The 23,788-nt window shown below is 34.3% G+C and overlaps 4 protein-coding genes across 7 annotated transcripts; 2 read left to right on the forward strand and 2 right to left on the reverse strand.

The window, feature by feature from the left end:
• Nucleotides 1-563: 563 nt before the first annotated feature.
• On the reverse strand, nucleotides 564-2,247 carry LOC103493892 (cytochrome P450 81Q32-like). Its single transcript, XM_008454846.2, has 2 exons — nucleotides 1,333-2,247; nucleotides 564-1,199 (listed from the first exon to the last, which is right to left on the reverse strand). The coding sequence occupies exons 1-2, from the start codon at nucleotides 2,245-2,247 to the stop codon at nucleotides 564-566; spliced, it is 1,551 nt and encodes a 516-aa protein (XP_008453068.2).
• Nucleotides 2,248-2,879: 632 nt separating this feature from the next.
• On the reverse strand, nucleotides 2,880-5,712 carry LOC103493585 (cytochrome P450 81Q32-like). Its single transcript, XM_008454396.3, has 3 exons — nucleotides 5,269-5,712; nucleotides 3,760-4,680; nucleotides 2,880-3,593 (listed from the first exon to the last, which is right to left on the reverse strand). The coding sequence occupies exons 1-3, from the start codon at nucleotides 5,347-5,349 to the stop codon at nucleotides 2,979-2,981; spliced, it is 1,617 nt and encodes a 538-aa protein (XP_008452618.2). The 5' UTR covers nucleotides 5,350-5,712; the 3' UTR covers nucleotides 2,880-2,978.
• A 3,864-nt stretch (nucleotides 5,713-9,576) lies between these two features.
• LOC103493584 (putative cyclin-A3-1) lies at nucleotides 9,577-14,728 on the forward strand. 4 transcript variants are annotated; one of them, XM_051087879.1, is made up of 11 exons: nucleotides 9,578-9,749; nucleotides 9,824-9,878; nucleotides 9,989-10,030; nucleotides 10,136-12,494; nucleotides 12,928-13,160; nucleotides 13,267-13,342; nucleotides 13,448-13,524; nucleotides 13,623-13,656; nucleotides 13,731-13,880; nucleotides 13,964-14,098; nucleotides 14,240-14,728. In XM_051087879.1, exons 4-11 carry the CDS (start codon nucleotides 12,138-12,140, stop codon nucleotides 14,309-14,311), a joined length of 1,134 nt encoding a protein of 377 aa, XP_050943836.1. In that variant the 5' UTR covers nucleotides 9,578-9,749; nucleotides 9,824-9,878; nucleotides 9,989-10,030; nucleotides 10,136-12,137; the 3' UTR covers nucleotides 14,312-14,728. The 4 variants fall into 4 exon arrangements, with proteins under 4 accessions (XP_050943839.1, XP_050943836.1, XP_050943837.1 ...); XM_051087880.1 differs by having other exon boundaries at nucleotides 10,139-12,494; XM_051087882.1 differs by having other exon boundaries at nucleotides 9,577-10,360; nucleotides 12,095-12,494.
• Nucleotides 14,729-20,890: 6,162 nt separating this feature from the next.
• On the forward strand, nucleotides 20,891-23,106 carry LOC103493583 (cytochrome P450 81Q32-like). The gene is made up of 2 exons (XM_008454390.3): nucleotides 20,891-22,115; nucleotides 22,239-23,106. Exons 1-2 carry the CDS (start codon nucleotides 21,168-21,170, stop codon nucleotides 22,857-22,859), a joined length of 1,569 nt encoding a protein of 522 aa, XP_008452612.2. The 5' UTR covers nucleotides 20,891-21,167; the 3' UTR covers nucleotides 22,860-23,106.
• The last annotated feature ends 682 nt before the right edge of the window (nucleotides 23,107-23,788 follow it).

Raw genomic sequence — 23,788 nt, forward strand, 5'->3', positions numbered from 1 at the left:
AATGAGAGAAGGACACACAAGCTCAACCAACCTCTAGGCTTAAGCCATTTGACAACAAAGTACCATAATAGATAATTCATTAATATTTTAATGGACCCTATATATATTTCTAATTCAATATTAATGGACACCATATCGTTATACTTTTAGTGTAGGTTGAGTTATATATAATTTGACTTTCTTTTTTCATGACATAGAGAAAAAATATAATTTAGAAAAATAAATTGGATTCATTTGTTTACGTACATGAATTCTACTCTTTTTTAAAGAAAAAAATTCTTAATTTTAATTTCTAGACTTGATTTGGTAGATTAGTCCGAAGAAAGTGCACTTTTGATTCTTAAGATTTAGTGTTTGTGTCTATTAGATTTAGATTTCCTAAGTTTTAAAATGATAGTTTTAGTTCCTAAGATTTGGAAGAAAAAAAGAACCTTAGGTAAGTTGATTATTGATCAACAAATGAAAAATTATATATCATTGAATAAGAATGATATGTACAACTAATCAGAGGTTGTAAGTGTGAACAAAATGATCTTTATTAAAAAGGGGACTTCAATTATTGCTCATGGGTTGGATATTTTATGAGATAGATGAAGACGGTGAACAATGGGTCGAGGCGTACATTTAGCTTGCAAGCAATGAGCCTTAGGCATAGTGAGTGCAATGCCTTCAGTCATATCCACCAACTCCTCCCCAGGACGCTCCCATTCAAAACATTGGACTAATGAGCCCAATACAAGCCCAATAACTCGAAGGCCTAATCCTTCTCCTGGACACCCTCTTCTACCCGACCCGAATGGCATTAGATTGAACCCGAATTTTTCACTTTCCAAACTCTCAAACCTATTTGGATTGAACTTTCTTGGGTTGTCCCATATCTTAGGGTCGTTGTGAATGGCCCATAAATTCACGTACAAAATAGTGCCACGTGGGATATGATACCCTCCAACAATACAGTCTTTTGATGATTCATGTGGTACCATTAATGGAGCCGGAGGATACATTCGAAAGGTCTCGTTGATGATGCCACGTAGGCTAGGAAGGTTAGCCATGTCAGACTCATCAATCAAACGGTCGTGGCCAACTTGACTGTCAATTTCGTTTTGAAGTTTCTTTAAAAATTCGGGATGGTTCAACATAAGTGATAGAGCCCATTCCATTGTGACAACTGATGTTTCTGTACCTGCAGCCAGCAAAATCTGTCCGAACACACAATGAACATTAAAAAAAATTATTTTAAAAACATTTATCAAGATAAAGTCCAAAAGGGTAAGAATAAACACAATTGAATTGAACCAGGAAACATAAATTTAAGAAATGAATATTAATTACCAACATTAAGGCTCTAATAGTTTCGTCAGTATATTGGTCAGGTTCGTACTGTTGTAGTTCTAATAATACTTCAATCATCGTCTTCCTTCTTCCATCTTGATATATTTTATTAGAATTGTTTTGATCAAAGTTTCTTTTCTTATGTTGATCAATCAAATTTTGCATAAAAGTGTCTCTTTTCACATGACATTCAATTATCTTATTTTCTAAAGTCGAACCAAATCCCATCCACGACACGAGTGGGATAAAATCTTGTAAAATGGACTTGCCACCCAATTGACCCAAATCGATTTGCAATTGTCTAAATATCTTTGCCTCATCTACATCGTCCACATCCTCACCGTAATACCGCTTTCCGACGAGCATTCGCAACATCATATTATACGTTAGATCAAAAAACTCATTCTTCATGTTATGAATTTGGTTCTCATCATTTGCAAGTCTTCGAATCAAAGACTTGACCTCTTCGAGACGGACCGATGAGAACATTTGAAGGCGATGGGTGGACAAAATTTCAATAGTGGAGATTCGACGAAGATTACGCCAGTGGTCCCCATAGGAAGACCATATGAGGTTCGTATTGTTGTATCCAAACCACTTGGATATGATGAGACGAGGTCGATTCGCAAACACAACATCGTTCTTGGTTAGACATTCTTCAGCAGCGAAAGAAGACGACACCACAAGAACTTTGCGTGAGCCAAACCGAAAATACACAACTGGACCGTAGTGGTTTGAGATCTTCGCCAAAGTCCGATAGATGGGTTTCTTCAAGAGATGGAGATGGCCGATGATGGGAAGTAAAGGGAAAGGTGTGGGCGGGAGATTCCTAATCTTGTGAAGAAGATGCTCTATTAATATATACAACACTAAGAACAACGGAAAGTACACAAATATAGATCCCAAGACTCCCATACCCTTTAGCTTACGACTCTTTGTCCAAGTTCCAATATTTTTAGCTTGAAATGAAAGTTTAACCAAAGTATTTAAATGAAATTAAAGGCGACAACAGTCATTCTAGTGGTCGGTATTTCTTGTCTTATTTCTTTTTCTAGGTGGTGTTTAGTTGTTTCCGTATGTTTAAACAAATACATTTCTTGTTTTATTTCTTTTCCTACGTGGTGGTTTACAAGAACTAGTGGGACACTGGTTGGAAAAAGAATAAAATTTGGTTGTTTTTATCAAATCAATATATATATATGTGTGTGTCTATGTATCTACATCCATATACATGTACATGTATCATACATATGTACATACATATACATACATATATGTGTTAGTATATCAATATTAAATAAGAAAAAATAAATAATGGGGAATTGTGATGTGATGGAGACAGCGGGATATAGCCGGAATTTTGTCATTTTACGTACTTAGAAGAGCATAGTATCAATTGATAAATGATGCTCTTTCTTTCATCATTCACTCAATTTAAACATTATCTCACGAAGAGTACTTTTGCTTCTACTAAAATAGAGGACATCGACCAATCATTACAAAAAACAAAGAGGCAAAAGAAAAAGGGAAAATAGGACGTCAACAAATTGAAAATAATGTAGATGTTTTCAACTACTAAAATATGTCAAATTTCTGTACAGAATTAAAAGTTGTTGTACAAACTAAACAAGACCATGCATTTTGAATCAGATTTGGGAAAGCAGATGTGTGGCATTTGAACGTGGCCGACAAAGGGTGCGGAGGGGGAGAGCTTTGGGCAAGGTCAATCCACCACCTTCGCTCATATCAATACATTTTCCGCCCATTGACTCCCATTCAAAGCACTGAATTAGCGATCCTATGACCAATCCAACGACACGAAGTCCTAAGCTCTCGCCGGGACACCTCCTACGCCCAGCCCCAAATGGCATCCATTTGAACCCCTCTCCATCGCTTTTGAATCTATCTGGGTTAAATTTCTCCGGCTCCACCCATACGGTGGGGTCGTTTTGAATGGCCCATACGTTGACGAATAACATTGTGCCAGCTGGGACATGGAACCCTCCAACGTGGCAATCCTGCGATGATTCGTGTGGAATCAATAATGGGCCTGGCGGGTACATTCGAAGAGTCTCGTGAATCAGGCTACGGAGGTAAGGAAGGTGGGTCAGATCCGATTCCTCCAGGAGTCGATTAGTTTTTCCAACTACGTTGTCGATTTCCATTTGGGCCCGTCGAAGAGAGTGTGGGTGATTGAGTAATAGTGAAAGAAGCCACTCCATTGTATTGATGGAACCTTCTGTTCCGGCTAATAGCAAAACCTACAACGATCCAATTTTATTAGGGACGATTTAGTAGATTCAATGAAAAATAGAGTTTGATTACATATTTTCTAGCAAATTTTAAAATTCCAATTAAAACAGTATTTCAAAATCTATTTGATTGTGAGTTTTGAATTGAGTTAAGAGAGAAATCAGGTTAACTCACGAGCATGAGGCCTCTAATATACTCGTCTTTATAATACTGAGGTTCCATTTGTTGCAATGAGAGGAGAACCTCAATCATAGTCTTTTTAGCATCACCTTGAATAGAAGAAGAAGAAGAACTATGAGCATTATCCATTTTCTTCCGATGTTCTTCAATCAAACTTTGCATCCAATCATCCCTCCTAATCTGTAACTCCCTCAATCTATTTTCAATCCCTTTAGATAATCCAACCCATTTCACAACTCTTAAAAAGTCCCCCAAATTAGTCTTGCCGCTTAATCGAAACGTTTCCTCTTGTATCTCTTGAAATCTCCTCCCCTCCTCCGAGTCCGCTACCACAGCTTCCCCATAATATCGTTTTCCGGCGATCATTCTCATCATGATATTGAACATCAATTGGAAAAACTCTGTCCTCATGTCTACGACGTCGTTTTCAGCATTATACAGTCTCCGGATCAGCTTACGGACTTCATCCACGCGAATACTTGAAAGCGTTTGGAGGCGGTGGCTGGAAAGGATTTCTAACGACGAGATTCGACGGAGGTTTCGCCAATGCTCTCCGTATGGCGCCCATAGGAGGCTTGTGTAATTATACCCGAGGTATTTGCCGCTAACAAGACGAGGTCGATTGGCGAAGATGACGTCGTTTTTGGATAGGCAGTCCTCGGCGGCCGACGGAGATGAAACGACCAGTACTGGACGGAAACCGAATTGGAAGAAGAGGATTGGGCCATGACGGCGGGAGATTTCCGATAGGGTCCGGTGGAGGGGGGCTTTAAGGAGGTATAGTTGGCCTATAATGGGTAGAGAAAGAAATGGGCTTGGAGGAAGATTTCGGATTCTATGAAGGAAGTGATTTGTGAAGATTTGAAGTATGGATAAAATTAGAAGATATAGGAATGAAATCACCATGGAATTTACCTGCGATAATCATTTGTAAACTATAACCCTGATCATTTGTAAATTATAAAACAAAAAAACTATATTTATGTAATTAACATTTCGTTTACCGACTACATTGAGCTTTAGGTTTGAATGTATATTTTTAATCTCTAATGTAAAATATTAAATAATTATTTTTAAACTTATTTTTAAAAACTCAACAATTAAAAAATTTATATTTTCAAAATTTAGACACGAAACAAATCTACGAATCAACTTTAAAATCTGGACACTACAAATGTAAAATTTTCAAACTCATGAACTACCACGTACCTTTTAAAAATTTATTGAAACTAAAAATATAATTTTTCTTAAATTTAATTACATTAGGTTTAATACTTATTTAAAAACTAAACAATTATTTAATAAAATGAATCTTTAGTGAAAGGGAATCGTGGAAAAAAAAAACTTGGATATATGAACAAAGAATACAATACTTACATTATTTTTAAATTTCTCAAACATTATAAACTGAATCTCCTCTATAACAAATTCTCAAAAATAGTATTAATACTGAAATTTTCAAAACTAAAATGTTAAATAGATTAGAAAAAAGAAAAACGTTACCATCCATGAACCATCTTCCATCCGAAGTAGAAACGATAGCTTCCTTGGTTGAGAGAAGCAAAACCAAAAGCAAAAACCCATAAAACTTCAAGTCGCAAAGAAGAGCCAAAAATAAAATCTCATACACAAATTCCTTGCGGTTTTTCTTAAATACCCTGAAAGAAAAAGAAATCAAAGAACCCAGTGAGGGCAGAATGGTCATTTTCTGGGCAAAATGGAAAGGGGGAACTTTTTTTTTTCTCAAATCCACTAATCGTTGATGTAGAAAATGAAATGAGACGGAGAATTCGCCATTCGTAAACTGAATTTTGTTTCGTTTGCAATTAATTTTTCCATTAATTTGAAGATGGGTGGTGGTGGCATTGTAGTCAGGATGTGATTAATTGTAAATGAAACAAAATTGAGTTTAATGGATGGGAAATTCAATAGAGCATTGTTATTATTATAAGATGGAGGTTTGTAAAAAGAAGAATGAGAAGAATAAAATGAGATGCGATGTAGGGCATAATGGGTACAGAAGTTGGGGGAAGTGGGGGCAGAGGCAAATGAGGGGATAGCAATGTGGAAGACATAATGATCCATTGGGTAATTCGATGCGCTATCTCTTCTTGATGATGGGCCCTGCCCACTCAGTACCCACGTGGGCCCATGAGAAAGCCTCGTGCCAAGCCCTAATGCCAAAAGCAATTTCACGCGATCACATCTACACTTTCTGTCTCCTTTTTTTTTTTCCTTTTTATTATTAAAAATAAATTAAAAAATTTCTTCCTAAGATTTTGATTTTGGGTTTAGTTTCAATTTTATTTAATTAAGTTTTGTTTCTATTTGGTTCGAATGTTTTAAATTTATATGATATTTTTGATATTTTTTTTATTAAATACTCATTTTTAATTTCTGATAATAAAATCTAGTAGTATTAAAAACTATAAGTTTTTTCCAAAAAATAATATTGTTTTAATAAATAATGACGAAAATAGTAGAGAAAAAAAATACGCCTCTACCGATACATTAGAGAAAGTAACTTATGGACCAAGTCCACGATTTTCATATAAGATTTATGAATTTTGTTATCTAATAAGTTTTAAAGGTATCGTTAGAGTTTTTTTCCATCGACATAGTGAATCCTCTCCTTTGTTCTTTTTTATGTAGTTTTCACTTAATGTATATATTTTTAAAATTACATGTTTTTAATGTTTTGTAAACATAAAGTAAAAGCAATATTTAAAATACATAATAATAATAATAGTAATAGGTAGCAATTTCAAGAATAATAATCAAGTATGTAACAACATTTTAAAATATTTGTAGAAATATAATAAAATTTATCAATGATAGACTTCTATCGTTGAAAGATTTTTATAATTTGTCAGTTATTGACCAATATTTGCATCATAGTCTATCAAAGTCAAAATTCCTATCATTGATAGATTTTGACACATTATAGCAATTCGAATTTTTCAAAACCAAGCTAAAATCACTACTAATCTAATTATCTTAACTCTCTAAAAACAATAGCGGAAGCATAAATTAAGCAGTTTCTATATGGCTGGTCGGGTGTCTCACTCAGAATTTGCGAGTGTTATTGCCTTACCTAAACAACATGAAATAAGAAATGATTAACATAAAAATAATCAGTAAGTAATTCTCTGGCTACCAAGGCCTTTTTGGTGAGTTGTTAAACTCATTCCAACATAAGCATAATGTATGATAACATGACATAGGTAACAACCTTGAATAATCACAAATCATAATACAAGTAGTGAACCCATTATTTCAATTATAGTACTTAACAAACAAAAAACGACATTACTTTAAAAAAACACGTACAATTTATAACATAATTCACCATGCATCGAGTAAAATATACTATCGAAGCTATTAAATATATGTTAGATATTAATAATACAATAACGAGAACAACGAAAATGATTGTTTTTTCAAACACATATGGGATTGAAAATATATATTTCAAAACTTCTGTCTGCTAACATCGATCGATCCTCAAGTTTATGATTGGAAATGGGAAAAAAGAGATGTTTTATGTTCGTTTTTCCAATCCTTCAATTCTAAGGGATGGGGATTGAATATCCCATCGTTTGTACTTCTGTTGACGGGTTACCTTATGGAGGGAAAATGATAACTATATATGTAAAGTTGGAGTACATATTAAATATTTATTATATGCAGTTATTATGGTGGAATTATTATCCTATTTTTCAGTTTAATAATGATTGGAGTGTTGGGAGACTTTAATCTAATTTATTTGGGTTAAGTAATTAATATGCCAAATTTGGTTGCACAAGTGTTGGTGGTAGGGATTAATTTTCATATTTCTTAGCAAATTGAGTATGAGTATTTAAATTTTGAAATGTCTTAATAGAGATATGTCCTAACTTATTTAACATATTTAATATAAATTTGAAACTTATGTTTTGTGACACAAAATTGTATTTAACGTATCTCAATACATTATACAATCGTGAACCTTTCATTTCATTAATGGAATTTTTTTATCCTTTTTTTTTTTCTTATGAACGATTGAATAGAATGTATAGTAGTAAAAATGGTCGAAAACGGTTAAAGAATAAGTATCTCTTCAACATCGTTAAAGAAAACTTTCTTATTGACCATTGTACTTAACATGTAACACAATACTACAATTGGATCTTCCACTTGATCAAAGAAGTTCAATTTGAAGCTATTAGATTTGTTTGGCCAACCAAGTTCGTGTAAGTTATAAAGAGTTGGATACCCATGTTGTTGGCAATCTATTACAAAGCTCAAATCAAGTGAATTTTGAGATAAAATAAATACTTTATTTTTATGAGAAAGCTTGCAAAAAAAAAAAAAAAAAAAATCCAAACTCACCATACTCTATTATTATGTTCTTATAAATTTATTGTAGTGAATACTTTTAATAAGTAATGTTTTTAGAGATGATAATTAAGTGTATAGTAACATTATAAATCACAATCTATCAAAAATAGATTTTATCACCGATCGATAAAATCACTTGACTTAAAAATATGAGTAAAAAAAAAATCATGAATTTTAAAAATCATAAATATACAAACAACGAAATATTAACGGTTTGTGTAATTGAAAAAGTATGTGAAAATTATTATTTTTTAAATATCTGTCTTTTTTTTCTTTCTTGCAATTTTTTCTCTTTCCATCGCCTTTCTTTCCTTAGATCGTGTATCAAATATAATTTTTTATTTATTTATATTCAAACGGTTACCAAATATATTATGCGTTGTTGATGAATGTATTTTTTATATTCTCTATTGTGTTTCTGTGAGTTTTTTTCATTTTCAAAATTGTTCTAAAATGTAAAAATTTTGCTGCTTTATTATATTTTTTAATAGACACCTAAGAGAAACTATTATATGTAATTATAATGAATAACAATTTTATGGATAATAATTAAGAGCATAACAAAGTTTTAGAAAAATCGAAAATGTAGAAAATTCTTATATCGCTAATAGACTATTGTGATTTATCAATAATATACAAATATTTGTAATATGATCTATCAGTGATATATTTCTATTGTTGATAGATAGACGATGACAAACCTTACTTTATTTGCAATTTTATTAAAATATTATTATGTACGTCGATACTTTAAATTTAACCCTCATATCTAACAATTTTCTTAAAATATCACTATATATATATATTTGTAATCGTTTGAAGTAGGCCACATGGAATGCACATTTAACACAGGATATTTCACTAGTCACCCTCTGGACAATTGGTTTCCTCTTCTTCCAAGTCCATAAACATATTTGTGTTTATCAATTATGATTCGTTCCATCGCATCTTTTATTCTCACACAAACAAAAACAAAAAGTATTAAATTGTTTTTTGTTGATCTTTTAATGAATTGATCAAGATGAAGTTCAAAGCTGAAGAAATGGAAAATTAATATTGAATTTATAGAGAAAAAAACACAGAATGAGTAGGAAGGGATGGAGGGAGATGAGAGGAATAGCAATCAACATCGCTGCAATGCAAAGAACAATAGATTTTGTATACTTTCATTGTGAGTCCAATTTTCTCTGTTGTGGAAGCTAAAGTGAGTTTAACCAAATAACCATTCTCTTTAAAGAAAGTTAACAATTCAATTTCGAGTTGGATTAAAGAAAACCCAGAAAAAAGAGAACCCAAAATAATTATTTGTGTTTTATTCTATTTGCATTAGTTCTATATATTATAAACAACAATTTTGCATGTAGAGTTATTGGATAATAATTAATTAATTAATAAAAGAATCACTTTAATGGGTTCATGTGAGGCAGCGGTGGTAGCAATGAGCATGGCAAAAAGGTACACATGAATTCCACTTTCGGCGACGAGATTGGTACCTCAATCTGCTCTTCGATTTGAAGATGTTTTTATATAATTACTGTTGAATTTGAACATGACGTCATGAAATAATTCCCAGCACCGAATCTCAGTTCAAGGAAGCAGCTTAGGTAACTTTCAATCTGAACAAATTTTTTGAAGATTATTTAGATTCTAAAGTTCATTACGAACGGTTCCATTTTAGGGCATTAGAAGGCCATTTGTCGGGGAAACCTTGAGGAAATTTGCTTGTGCCCAAGGTTAGTGATGCTGCTGGCTGTTTTTGATTGATCGATTGATATCGATGGATTCTACTGTTATTTGGTAATTTGCGGCTGAGTTTTACAAATTTGAATGATGAATTTTGCAGTAATCGTTCTTGCTCCAGCAGCGGCAGTGCATTTCCTTTCACGTACGTAACCCTAATTTTCAACGTAATCCACATTTTTCGTTTTCAGTACTTCGTTTTTCAATCGGTGGAATGTAGAGAAAGAATCGGCGTGGTTTTGTGATTCAGCAGGTTAATCAGCCACCGCAATTGCCTTTGCTTTCTCCGACGAGCTCTAAACATTTAAGAGCGACGATTCTCCCCAATTTGTCTTTACTGACAATCCGCTCCCTGATCGAGGCCGTTCCCTCTGCTTTTCTCGACGAGCTCTGACCATTTAGGAGCAGCGTTTCTCTCCAATTTGTCTCCACAACCAACTCGTTCGCAGGTTGAAGCCATACACTCTGTAATCGGGTACGTGAATTCATCTTGGAATCGATAATGTATGGTCTCTGTTAACTTGATTCTTTCGTCCTTCCCTGAACGACCTCTTTCTCGTTGAGAGATTAGATCGGCCCAATCGCGTCGTGAGGATGGCACCACCGCGTCGTCTTCCAATCTTATTCCCGAAGAAAATACAATCACTGAAAATTTCATCAACATTTCACAGCGGATTGCCTTCTTTCCCACCAATCCCTAGAAATCTTGTCGATTGTTCCCGGAGATAACGGCGAACCCTCGGAGTTGCCGGGTAAAAATGGATTCTAATTCAAAATATTTGTTAAAGGTACAAAATCAAAAGAAAGAAAAAAAACGCCTTACTCCTTACCCATTACAAAATCGAACAATTCTTGCCGATCATTCAGTACAACAGAAACACACCCATTAAGCAAACAAGAAAGAATCGTTGAGCAAAATTTCACCAGAAATGGCTTATCACAAGAGATAACCATTGTCTCATTAGGCTAAAACTTGGGCTGGGCCAACCAATGTGGGGGCGTGACCATCCAAAAACCCGCTCTCTTTTTTAACTTTACCTTGTCATTGGAATACACTTAACATTTGTCATTGCTGAAACAGGCTAAAGATCTAGCTACAAAGTAGTGTCCCATTCTTATTTGACTTCCTGTCATAAAACGCGTTGAATAGCCCCCCAAAGTACATAATTTGTCTTAATAAATATAAATATATAATCAATTTTCTCTAACTACAATGATGTCAATTTATACTTCACTTTTTCAAATTTTTGCTGTTTTAGGCATGCATGGTCAATAATCAAAATACATACTCATCTTCTCCACATTTTCCCTTTTCCGTCTCAGTATTATACCCCTCAATTGTCCATCTTTGGATGTGATTGTGAATTTATGGCAAACTCCTGCATAAAGTTCAAGCTTTACTAATTGTAGATATGGTGGAAATGAAATATTAGGGGAAAAAAAGGACAACGTTGTACAACTAATAACGATGATGTATCGTTTTTAAAGAAGTTCAAGCAATTGATGAGGATGAGGAACTATACACTAATAAAAAAAACTTTATAAATATTAACATTTTATTACTTTCTTTTCACTCATAATTTCAACCCCACTTTTCTTTTCCCCAACTCCTAAATTCAACTTACTTTTCTGACTGGATTTAGGGTATTTTGACTAAGCTTTGGGTGTTTTTTTTGTAATTGAGTGGGTAAAAATGTAATTTAGTTAAAGAAATAAAGTATTAGGCAATTGAATTTGAAACAAAAAAAAAGGAAAGAAAAGAAAAGAAAAAGAAAAAGAAAAAGAAAAGAGAAATTTAATCCAGATGGATTAAATAAATGATTGGAAAATAGTATTAAGTAAAATTATAATTAAAATAAAAAAGGGGAATGGAGGTGGTGCGGGAGGGAATCCGTAAAATATATGATTGGGGAAAATAAGAAACGCTGGCGTTTCACTTTAAAACCCGGGAAGTACCAAAATGGGGAAAGTCTTCGAAAAATTTCAAAATTGAGCCTAAAATCTGAAAGGATTGGTTTCCCGAATGGAAGAGCGCGCAACCTTAATGTTTCTGCAGATTTACATAATTTCGTTTGGTTGTTTTGTAAAACAAAACTGGCGCTTCTCATTTTCCCCAAATTCTATTCCCAATTTCATTGTTAGTACATATTCAACCCGCGCCAACTCCAAAACCTCTCACTTAACCGAACATTCCCCTTCTCCTTCTCAGTTCCCTTTTCCAGCCCTTTTCAGATCCCATCTTCCTTCAAACTATGGCGGATAAGGAGAATATATTTCGATTCACCAGAGGTTCTAAGAAGAGAGCCGCCGACGCTGCTGCTGCTACCCTCGACGACCGCTCTACTAACAAGAGGAGAGTCGTTCTTGGTGAGCTTCCTATTTTACAGAATGCTTCTTCTTCCGTCGATCGTAAGTCCAGGTCTAGAGCCACCAGGCATAGACGGAGAGTAAAATCGAAGGACACTGCTGGCACAAGTGCTGCTGCTGAAATCAATACACTCCCCGAAGCCGAAGGTGATGTCAAGTTATCTGATGAGGGCAATTCTGAAGACCCGCAAATGTGCAGGGTTTACGCTACTGATATTTATGAATATCTTCGTGCAATGGAGGTCTGGGTTCTTCTCCTCTGCTTAAATTATATTTTAAGAACCGGTATTTGTAGTTGTAGATTACTGGTTGTGTGATTCGAATATTCACGGTCCTCCACTTTAATTGCTCCTAGTTTAAAAATTAGACTTAGTCATGGGGGTTTTGTTTAGGAATGGATTATGTTCGTCCAATTTTCACAAACATCTTAGCGGTCATGGAAGAAGATTGGTTCTCTGTGTGTGTTTTGTTTTTTTGGGGGGAGGGGGGGGGGGGGGGTTGGAGAAGCAGGGTATGATACTCAATTCGGATTTCAGATCTTAATTTTAATCTGATTAGTCTATTTCAATGTTGCCCTGACATCTGGGATCAGTATGAAAGTGTGTGCGTGTGTGTGTTCGGGTTTTCTGCTTTCTGGGTATTTTCTTATTGCTGATTCTTATTTGAACATTCCAGACTGATCCAAGAAGAAGACCCTTACCAGATTACATCGGGAGGGTACAAAATGATATTAGTGCCAATATGAGGGGGATTCTGGTGGATTGGTTGGTTGAAGTTGCAGAAGAATACAAACTAGTTTCAGATACTCTTTACCTCTCTATTTCATATGTTGACAGATACTTATCCCTAAATGCAATCAGCAGGCAAAAACTCCAGTTGGTGGGCGTTTCTGCTATGCTCATTGCTTCGTAAGCCCATTGACACTCCCACTGTTCTTTTGTCCTCTGAGTTGTTTGTGCTTCACATTAAGTCACCCATTAACAATTTTTCTTTTGAATGTTTGTGTGTGCGAAGAAAGTATGAAGAAATCAGTCCTCCGCATGTTGAAGAATTTGTTTATATCACAGACAATACCTACAATAGAGAAGAGGTAATTCTCTACTCATCTATTGTTTAATTTATGTCAATTCTCTGACAGGTTTAGTCATAATCAAAATTGGTTAGATCAGTGTTTGTATTTATTTTGATTCTGAAGGTGGTTGAGATGGAGGCTGAAATATTGAAGTCATTGGAATTTGAACTTGGAAATCCCACGATAAAGACCTTTTTAAGGCAAGTGCAATGGGTCTATCTATCACTGTTTGTAGTTGTGCAAAATGTGCAGCACTTGCATGGTTTTCTAACTTATGGAGCATTTTTGTGATGTGCAGGAGATTCACATTGGTTGCTCAAGAGACTTATGAGGTAGCATCCTAATTCTTTGTCAATTTTAAAGATGTCCCACAATAAAGGTACTTATACCTTGTTGTTATTTGCAGTTTAATACCTTGCAATTTGAATTCTTGGGCTACTATCTTGCTGAGTTAAGCCTACTAGACTACAACTGTGTTAAATTCTTACCGTCTCTCGTTGCTGCATCTGTTACATTTCTAGCACGATTTATGATTCAATCCAAGAAGCATCCATGGGTAAGATTTTTGGAACTGGATTTAAATGCATCATATCGTCTTTGGTAGGGATCGAGCATTTGTAACATATGTATATCTTGTAGACCTCCAGATTGGAGCATTTTACTGGATATAAGCCAGCTGATATGAAGGATTGCATTCTACTTGTACATGATTTATACCTTAGCAGAAGAGGAGGCGCTTTGTCAGCTATAAGGGAGAAATACAAACAGCACAAGGTATTTTTGTGGTTAAATCTCTACTTTTGTTAATGGATAGAGGTTCTTATTATATTATGATTGAAAATTTTAGCTTCTGAGAGTTCTTGGAATATAGCACTTGTATTAATTTGTATATCATCGACTCCTGTTTTATTGCAGTTCAAATTTGTGTCTGTAATGCCTTCACCTCCAGAGATTCCAATTCCGTATTTTGAAGATGTTAGAATATGAATGTACAAGATGACAATAGTAGTTAGGAATTTACGATATGGGAGTGAATAGAAATTTATATTAGATAGGAATCTGAATTCCAGAGGCATGGTTCGGTTTCGATCTACACAAGCTCTATAAGGCATTAGCTGATGGGCGAAGTGTCCACTTGGAATGGAACATTTTTGTGCACTGGAAGGCAAGCCAAAGCTTGAAGGCCAAGCTGGCATATTTTCTTTCCCACAACATTTATTGCATTTTCTTCCCTTGTAAAGATTTCTTTTGGAAAACAGATAACCAATGTGGCTCACTTCGTAGATTTTAGGGTGTGTTTAGTTCTGTACAAAATTCAGCAATGCACATCATGCATTGGGCCGGAAGCCCATTTGAAAGCATAAAGTTCTCATATATATATATATATATATTTTCTTTTTTGAAGTTTGAGTTGGCAATGTACATAAACCACATGTCTAATAATTGCGAGAACTATAAAGGGTGGCTTGAAAAGCATCAAAATATAGCACATTTTCTTTCATGCATTGTTAAAAGTTTTCTGAAGGGACAAATAGGGCACTTTCCAAATTCCTACTTGTACATGGATTGGTAGAAGAGGGAAAAGACAGAAGAGAAGAAAAGAGGAGTCAATATGGATATGCTACAACAACAAATGCTATACGTAGCCTTACAGTTACAGTGACCCTCTGGCTTCAGAGGTTGAAGGGACTGAAAGCTAGAAAGAAAAGGCAGAATGGAAGAAAGAATATTAAAAAGGCTTCTGCAGAAAAGGAAAAGTTGCCTCGTCTCGTCTGCTGTGTTGCTATTTTGCAGGTTGTATACTCAATTGCATTCGCTTCCACTTTTCTTTTATCCTTCTATGCTGCATTGCACTGCCATACAAAGCCATGTGACTTTTCCCTCCAAGTAATCTAAGAACACCATTGTTACGAAGTAAGCACCTGGGTTTCTTCTTCTGTCTCCCCATTTCCACTCTCCATGGAAGCTCGACTGCTTCTGTTAATGGCAGTTATCACTCTTCTGGTCTCTGGCAATAACAAAGCGACGATGGGGGTTGCTGTTGCCCTTGTCGATCAACATCCGTTGTCCAATATGCAGGAGAAGCACAGGAAACATCTGCAGTTGCTGTCGTCGCCTCCACTGCGGAGTCACTTGTTCAATGCTCTCTTTGCAAGCAAGAGAAAGGTCCCCAACACTTGGGATCCACTCCACAATCGTTGAAGCTGTCTGGTTGTTTGAATCTTTAGAGAGGAATAGGAATATGGGATTATGAAGTTGGCTTCTGATCTGATCAGAGTATGAATTTTGGTCATAATGGTGGTGTTGACTCTATTGGTAGACGTGGTCGGGTGGACTTTTGGTTTGCTGCCTTCCTTTCCTTTAGCTCGTGAATTCGGACATCTACTTGCTTTCAGCTTTTTTCTGGGTGCAAGCTTTATGGGGAAATGCCATCTGTTTCTATCCCTTCTCTTTTTTCACAATCATTTTAGTAATATTCAATTAAATATAAACTCTTTCCACGGATATCTTCTCCAAAATCTTTGTGTGGTGTGGCCATAGTATTTTTTTTGTCCAACTATCTCTGTAAACCTCAATAATATTTAAAATATTTATGCTAATTTCATTGGGATCATGATGTGCAACGATGTATGGTTCTTATTTATCCTTATACATTATGGATGTAGTGGTTGTATAGAGGTATCTCTGGATATAATACTTTAGTCACTGCTAGTTGCAATTTTGGTTAGTGTGGGATACAAAGATCTCCGTTTGGTTTTTCTGAATGGGAGATATAAATAAACATGAGATAAACTAAATTATATCTCAAATTCTCATTTCACATCGGTTAGAGTCAATTTAGCAACCATCATAAAATTTCAAATAATTAAGTGTAGAAAAAAAGAAAGAACGACATTGAAAAATACAATGGTTCGTTTCAAGCTTGAGATTACGTTCAGTCTGAGGACTCAGAAACCGTTAACTCAATTTTGGTGTGGTGCATCTCTTCACTTCATCATGCTCTCAGGTGTAATTCTTCTTCAACCAAAGGACTAAGTGCACAATGTGCCCATGCCATTTCTTCATTCCATAAACATCTATATATACACTAATATGAAAATCATGAATTATAGACATGTAATTCATTATTATTGTTGAATTCATTATAATTGTGAATGGTAGCACACTTCTATTTCATTAATATAAATAAAAAGTTATACAAAATGAGTTCTTGATTCTTAAAGTTTGTTGATATCCTGAGATTTTAAAGGACACATTTTAATCGCTTACTTGATTAACGAAATTATTATTTTGTGTTTGGATAAAATTTGGTGATTGATTTGGAAAATTAATTAAATTAATAATATTTATTTATTGTTTCTTCTTCCCCGAGTCTTATCTCTCTTCCTCTTCGTCTCTTTTCCCGTCGTTGCCACCATTTATTTATTAATTTTGGGTTTATCTTTATTTGACAAATTAAGGCTTCATCCATTTTAGAAGAATTTGTTTATTTCCCTAAAAATGGATGACACCTTTCGAGATCTAAGTTTATGTAAAGTATATATATTGCTCATATACTTGAAAATATAAATAGAAATAGCACATTACTTCATTTTTTTTGTCTATAAATATATCAAGAAAATGTAAATATTGATCGTGTACATGTTGTTCGATATATATCAATCCAAAAATAATCGAGTGTGTTCGGAATGGCATCCTGCATCCTCGAGTATTAAAAACGAACGTTACATGTAACTAGAGACTGAAGTAAAAAAAAGGGATTTTATATGATATTGCTCCGGTCGACCCACCGAAAGGAGACAGCAAACAATACCCGGAGGAAAGCCTTGACCTTAGTTTCTTTTGTGTTCTATTGAATAAACATTTCTTGGTACTAACTTAACAATCGGAGTAAGATGATCGGGTTGGCACCATACTATTGCAAGAATTCTCTTGTGCAAGTCAACTTATAACAACTCAAAACCAGACTAGAAAGAAGTGGAACTAGGGGTCAAACCCCGAAGAGCTGGATTGTGTGGACGAGATCTTAAGCACCCACACAAATAAATATCTGAAAAACAAAGGATCTAAAAATATTCTAACCAGATTTATTCAGGATGCAAATAATTCTAGAGAATTTTGTGATATAGGAATCCATATATGAAAGATATTATCAAGAACAGTAATGTAGACAAGTGGTTTTGGCTGTGTTCAACCCTACAGAAATTATAATATTCTCAATGCATTCCAACTTTAAAGCGACCTCCACTAAACGATATTCTAGAGTGCTCAACATCAAGAACTCGAAGTAATTGCAACAGAGTTTCCAGTATTCCAACCTGGATCATAACTAATTATCTCCTTCATCCTCCTTTGTTCTAATGCCATACATTGCATTAGAATTGGTAACTGAGATTAGATAGAAATGGTGGGATTTAGTTGGAATCTTATCCTTTTCCTAATTTCATTTCATTGGACTGAATACCCATTTGAGTTTTATGGACTATAATACCATATTGTATTGGATAGAATGAGGTTTCTCTCGTTTTGAATTTTCAAATCTTAAAAAAAATCTGCCTATTTACTGACTTAGTCCTTTTTGTAAATCCCAATTAATTTGAGCATGTGTGAGTGCACATTAAACATTTTGTTTGTTTTTGTGTGTGAGGTTGTGAGAGTGGAGTCAATTCACAAATTGCCATATATGGTTTTGGAGTCGATTCACAAATTGCCATATATGGTTTTGGAGTCGATTCACAAATTGCCATATATGGTTTTGTATCATTTTGATAATTGGTCCGAATGAACATTCCCTCTCCGATTCAAAAGTAGATGTAGACATCACCTGGAACCACACTATAATCATCGATCAACTTGTTTCTCTCATCTTCTCTCTTCTTTCTTCTTTACTTGTTTTTGTTATGTTCTTTTTTATGATTAATCATTCAACGAGCTCCAAATCAGTACTACTCCATCGGTTACAAATAAAATGAAAAAGGCTTCAGTACAATATTTATAACCCTACATGTCAATACTAGTTTTTAGATGAATATCATATTTACCTTATTAAAAATTCCGCAATGGGTTTGTGAGTTGGATTAAAGAAGGTTTCTTCTTCCTTGTACAGATGGCCTATAGCACATTTACATTATGTTCAATAAATACTCATATTGTTCCCTTGGCAGAAATTGTATTAGATTAATTCTACATGATTGACAGAGAAAGATAGGGATGAAATTAATATGGTATCTCTTTCCACATGTAAATCAAGAGGAAATTCCTTTATTCCTTTATTTATTTTTGTTTTTTTCTGTTTTAGGAGGTTAGTGATACGACTGAAAGTGAAATTCAATAGGTAGTGTGTTGTACTGTAGGGTAGAGAGTGTGCCTTGTGGGGTTGGGGATTATTTTTTTTTTTTGGTTATTAGTGTGCACGGTGTGTGGCTTCAATTGCTTATCAAGAACTTTGGCACTGATTTTCTATAATGTAACAAGTTTAACGTGTTGATTTGTGTTCATAAGTAGTAATTTTTAGAATTTAAAAATGTGGAACAACTCTTGTTTTTTGCAAAATAAAACCAATCAAACAACATTACTCACAAGAAGAGAACAAAAACGAACCAACTGATCTTCCTTTTTGCAAGCCAACATAAATTTACTAATAATAAGAAAACTTAGTAAAAAATAATCAGTAAACAACAGGAAAGGCGGCTGCTGTGTTCAACTCTCTTATCCGTTCAAAGGTCTAGTCGTGGCCCCTTTGTCCAATGAAGAATATGCTCACCGTCGCACCATCTTATCTTTTAGGACTTTTTTAATATTACGAGGCAATTATTGGATACTTTGTATGCCTATTTGTTGCAATTTAGTATTATGTCAGCTTCAAAAGTCTTTAACCCTTAAAATTTATCTTATCGCAGGCATTTGGGACTTCAGAATAATTGAAAAGAAAAACGTCTTTTAATATTGAAGATCAATTCTACTCTCATTAGTTTTCTTCCCAACGTCAAGTTTTCTAATGTTACATTCAAAATAGACAGCCAGTTTATCCAATTTATGTCTGAAATGACTATTTTGTTATAATTCTTGCTCTAGAGATTGATACTCCCAAAGTAGAGCTTCAAAGTCCAACTAATTATTAAAAGGTTGATACTAAGACTAGAATATAAAAATATCCAAATCCATTGTGTAATAAAGAACCAAACAAATGGATTGATTTTTATTTGGTTTAGTTGTTGTTTTTTGTTCCATTTTGTTTTTTCTATTTTAAATTAATTAAAATTGACTCAATTTCTTTAATATGAGAAAATTCATTAAACTCTTTATAGTTTACATCTCATGCAAATGCTCTTGTAAACATAAACTAAAATAATTTATTTTCAAACATTCCATTGAAATTCAATTAATAGTTAAGCTGAACTATAAGGTTAAATTTAATTTAGACCACAAAAGTGGTGCAAAAGACAGGTAAAAGAAATGATAAATTCAAAATAAAGTGAATTTGAGATTAAAAATGAGTCGATAATAATTAGTCCAATAAGATTTCATCTCAAACTTATCTTAATTCTAAATCCCATTATTACAATTCTCATACCAACTTATTTGCTTTTCCTCTTTTACAATTTTCCATCTTTGATTTGATATTAACCCGTCAGGTCTGTCTCGTACATGGCAAAAAATTACAAATTATTATCACGTGAAAGTGTACATTTCTTTATTTCTTTATTTCCATCCTAACTTAGTGGCATTCAAGAGGGTACAAAGCAAAGCATAAATTAAAAAGCATCGTTGTAATGCAAATGCCCAAGTGGGTTTTGAAGAGTATAACTAACTACTAACATAACAATGCCGTGATTGCGACACTCGAGACTCCAATACTTCTTCTATTTCTTAAAATCAATCGATAATGAAAAGATGAGTTTTATCTATTTTATAAGAAATATGAGTTTCTCTTGATTTTTTTTCCTAATGTGACATTCTTAACATCTACCTCCTATTTACAATAATCTTTTAATATATAAATTTGAATGATTTTTTTTTAAATTTTAGAAAGACATACATTGATCAAAATATTTATAAATTATATCGAAATTTTAAACATTAATAATTTTTAAATTTTTAGAAATCTAATAAAGTTAAAAGAAAGAAAAAGAAAAGAAAAGAGAATATTTCTCTTTTTAGAAGGGTGATGTCTTATCATTTCTACATGGAGATGGGTCCGACAAAATAGTGCAAAGTAGTCTATTTTAGGCCATTATATATTATTAGGTAAAACACTCAATCAGCAAATTGTAAGCATAATTATGAAGACTATGTCACGTTAATCCAACAATATATGTGCTGACTGAGGAAGTTGATGGGATTTCTTATATATATATATATTTATGTATGTGTATATATTTTAAGAAGCTAATTTCTAGTTATTAGACATTTGATTGATATTATTGTATGTCTAAATCTAACATCTAAATAATATCATTCAATAATTGATACGTAATAACAGAAATATTATGAATATGTGGACGTACATTAGGGATGAAAGTTAAGTTCGGTTTTTTGGATTAGGGTTTATGGGGCAGCTAAAAATCAAATTAGAAAACCAATTTGTTTCGAACAAAACAAATGTATTAACTTTTATTTAGTTTGGTTTATTAATAATCTGGTCTCCATTTTGTATGAAATGGTATTTGTAACTTTATTTGTAGACACAAAATATTGACATTTTTTCCACGTTTTTTAAAATACAGAGACATTGACACCCAAATTTTCATCTATAAAAGCATGGAATGAAGAGCATAAGTATCACACCACACTAAGAATTCATAAATAATTCAAACAATTCTCATAGAATTTCCATCCCAATATGGATATGGAACAACAAACTTCTTTCTTCTTCTTCTTCTCTCATTTCAATTTCCCTCTCTTAGCCATTTTCTTAACAACTCTCTTTCTCATTTCCAAATTCCGTAGATCAGAGCACACCAAACTGCTGCTCCCACCAAGTCCTCCTTCTCTTCCTGTAATCGGTCACCTTCATCTTCTCAAAGAACCATTCCACCAAATGTTACAAGATCTCTCTCTCAAATACGGCCCTGTTTTCTCCCTCACTCTCGGTTTCCGCCCCCTCGTGGTCGTCTCCTCCCCTTCCGCCGTACACGAATGCTTCACAAAAAACGACATCGTTTTCGCCAGCCGCCCCCGAATGCTGTCCGGAAAGATCCTCAATTACGATTACACAGCCGTTGGTGCCACCGCGTACGGGCAGCACTGGCGTATCATGCGACGGATAGCTACCACCGAATTGCTGTCCACCAAGCGTCTCAACTACTTTAGTAAACTCAGAGAAGAGGAGGTGAAACTGTGGGTGAAAAGGTTGTACGGATCAGTGACAATCAGGGAAGTTCAAAAGGGAGGTAGAGTGGGATTAAGGTCGAAATTGACGGAGCTTTCGTTCAATATTGCGTTGATGTTAATGGCGGGAAGAAGGTATTTTGGAGAGGAAGTGGAAGAGGGGGAGAGTGAGGAGGCGAAGGAATTGAAGGAGACGATGAAGCAAGTTCCTCTTTTGAGTGGAGCTTCGTATCCGGCAGATTTTTTGTCGGTATTGAAATTGATTGATTTTCAAGGATTCAGGAAGAGATTGGCGAAGGTGAGAGTGGATGGAGATGCATTTGCTCAAAGTCTGGTCGATGAAAGACGGGAATTGAAGGGTTCTTGGTGTGAGAGGAAGACCATGATTGATGCTATGTTGTCGTTGCAGGAATCAGACCCTGAGTATTATAAGGATGATATTATTAAGGGACAATTCTTGGTAATTAAGCTTAATTATATCTAACTTACCTTAAATTAATTAATATTCCCATCTCATATTAACATTATTTATTTGTATTGAATTTGAATACTCTAATTAATTAAAGCAATGTTATGTTTGCAGACTTTACTAGCTGCAGGAACTGATACAATCGCAAGCACGTTAGAATGGGCAATGTCACTACTCCTAAACCATCCTATCGTAATGAACAAGGCTTGGACAGAGATAAACCAGGTTGTTGGAGACCAAAGACTAGTAAGGGAAGCTGATACAAACAACCTACACTATCTTCAATCCATAATCAACGAGACCTACCGTCTATTTCCAGCCCTTCCAATACTGGTGCCACGTGAATCATCAGAAGATTGCACAATTGGAGGGTTCGATATTCCAAAAGGAACCATGTTGGTGGTGAATGCTTGGGCTGTCCATCGAAACCCCGAGGTTTGGGAAGATCCTAATTGTTTTAAACCAGAAAGGTTTAAACAAGGGGAAACTGTGGAGGTCAGTAAATTGTTGCCATTCGGAATGGGACGAAGGGCTTGTCCAGGGGCAGGGCTTGCTCATAGGGTGGTGTCTTTGGCTTTGGCTACTCTTATTCAATGCTTTGAATGGGGCAAACTCGATGACAAAAAAGATGTTGACTTGTGCCCAGGGATTGGGCTCACTATGCCTAAAGCTATTCCTCTTGAAGCCATGTGCAAACCTCGTGCTTCCATCACTCATTTACTATCACAGCTTTGATGCCATGACCTCTCGTTTATCTGAATACTATGTGTTTTGTATTTTTAATTTGTATTTTATCTCATAATTAGCCCAAGCATGAAATTGGGCATTATGTTTGTTATTGTTGCAACTTAGTTTTGGTCCCAAGCATGAAAGTGCTTTAAGTTGTTGGATATATCTGTGTCCATGTTGTAGTTAAGGTCTGCGTTCTGGTTTCACATGAAATCTAGAACGAAATAATGTAAAATCTTGCCTATTCGTTTTTTTATTTTATATTATGATAATTATTATTGCAAATATAGCTTAAATTATAAAGTATGATGAAACTTGTTTTCTAAAATTAAAATCAGAATAATTTCGAATACAAGATAGTTTAACAAGACCACTTAAATGATTCTAGCATGCAAATTTAAACGTGACGTATACAAAGTAAAAATCAGTGATAGATATAGGTTCAAAAAATGTGATAAACTTTATTGCATTAAATCCAACTCTGTTCTTTAAAGTATCTTCTATACCAATTATGATCATGTCTTTATGCATATCAATTAAGATTAGTTTGTTAAGGTAAAAATTATTCTTCACACACCCATGCAACTTATCTAAACATAATTCAAATACTTAGGTAAGATAAATATATTTTCAAACAATTAGTTAAGAGAAAAGGTTTTTGCCATACCTTTGTCTTCATCATTTTAACCCATAATGTATCTTTTTAATGCGAATCCCATAGGAGCATCGGACATTCTTTTAATACAATTCATTTTTAGAAAAGTTCTCCTAAGCTATGAATTTATACTAAAATTTAATTAAAGAGAGAGATGATCATAATATTGATAAAAGAAAATGAAGAGTTACAATCCTTTATTTACAATTCTTTTACTAGAATGTAACATTAACCCATCGTTTTGAAAATTTGAATTTCATTTTTTATGTAAATTAGTGTA

This window comes from Cucumis melo, chromosome 7, assembly GCF_025177605.1.
Source record: "Cucumis melo cultivar AY chromosome 7, USDA_Cmelo_AY_1.0, whole genome shotgun sequence".
In the NCBI taxonomy this organism is placed as follows: Eukaryota; Viridiplantae; Streptophyta; class Magnoliopsida; order Cucurbitales; family Cucurbitaceae; genus Cucumis; species Cucumis melo.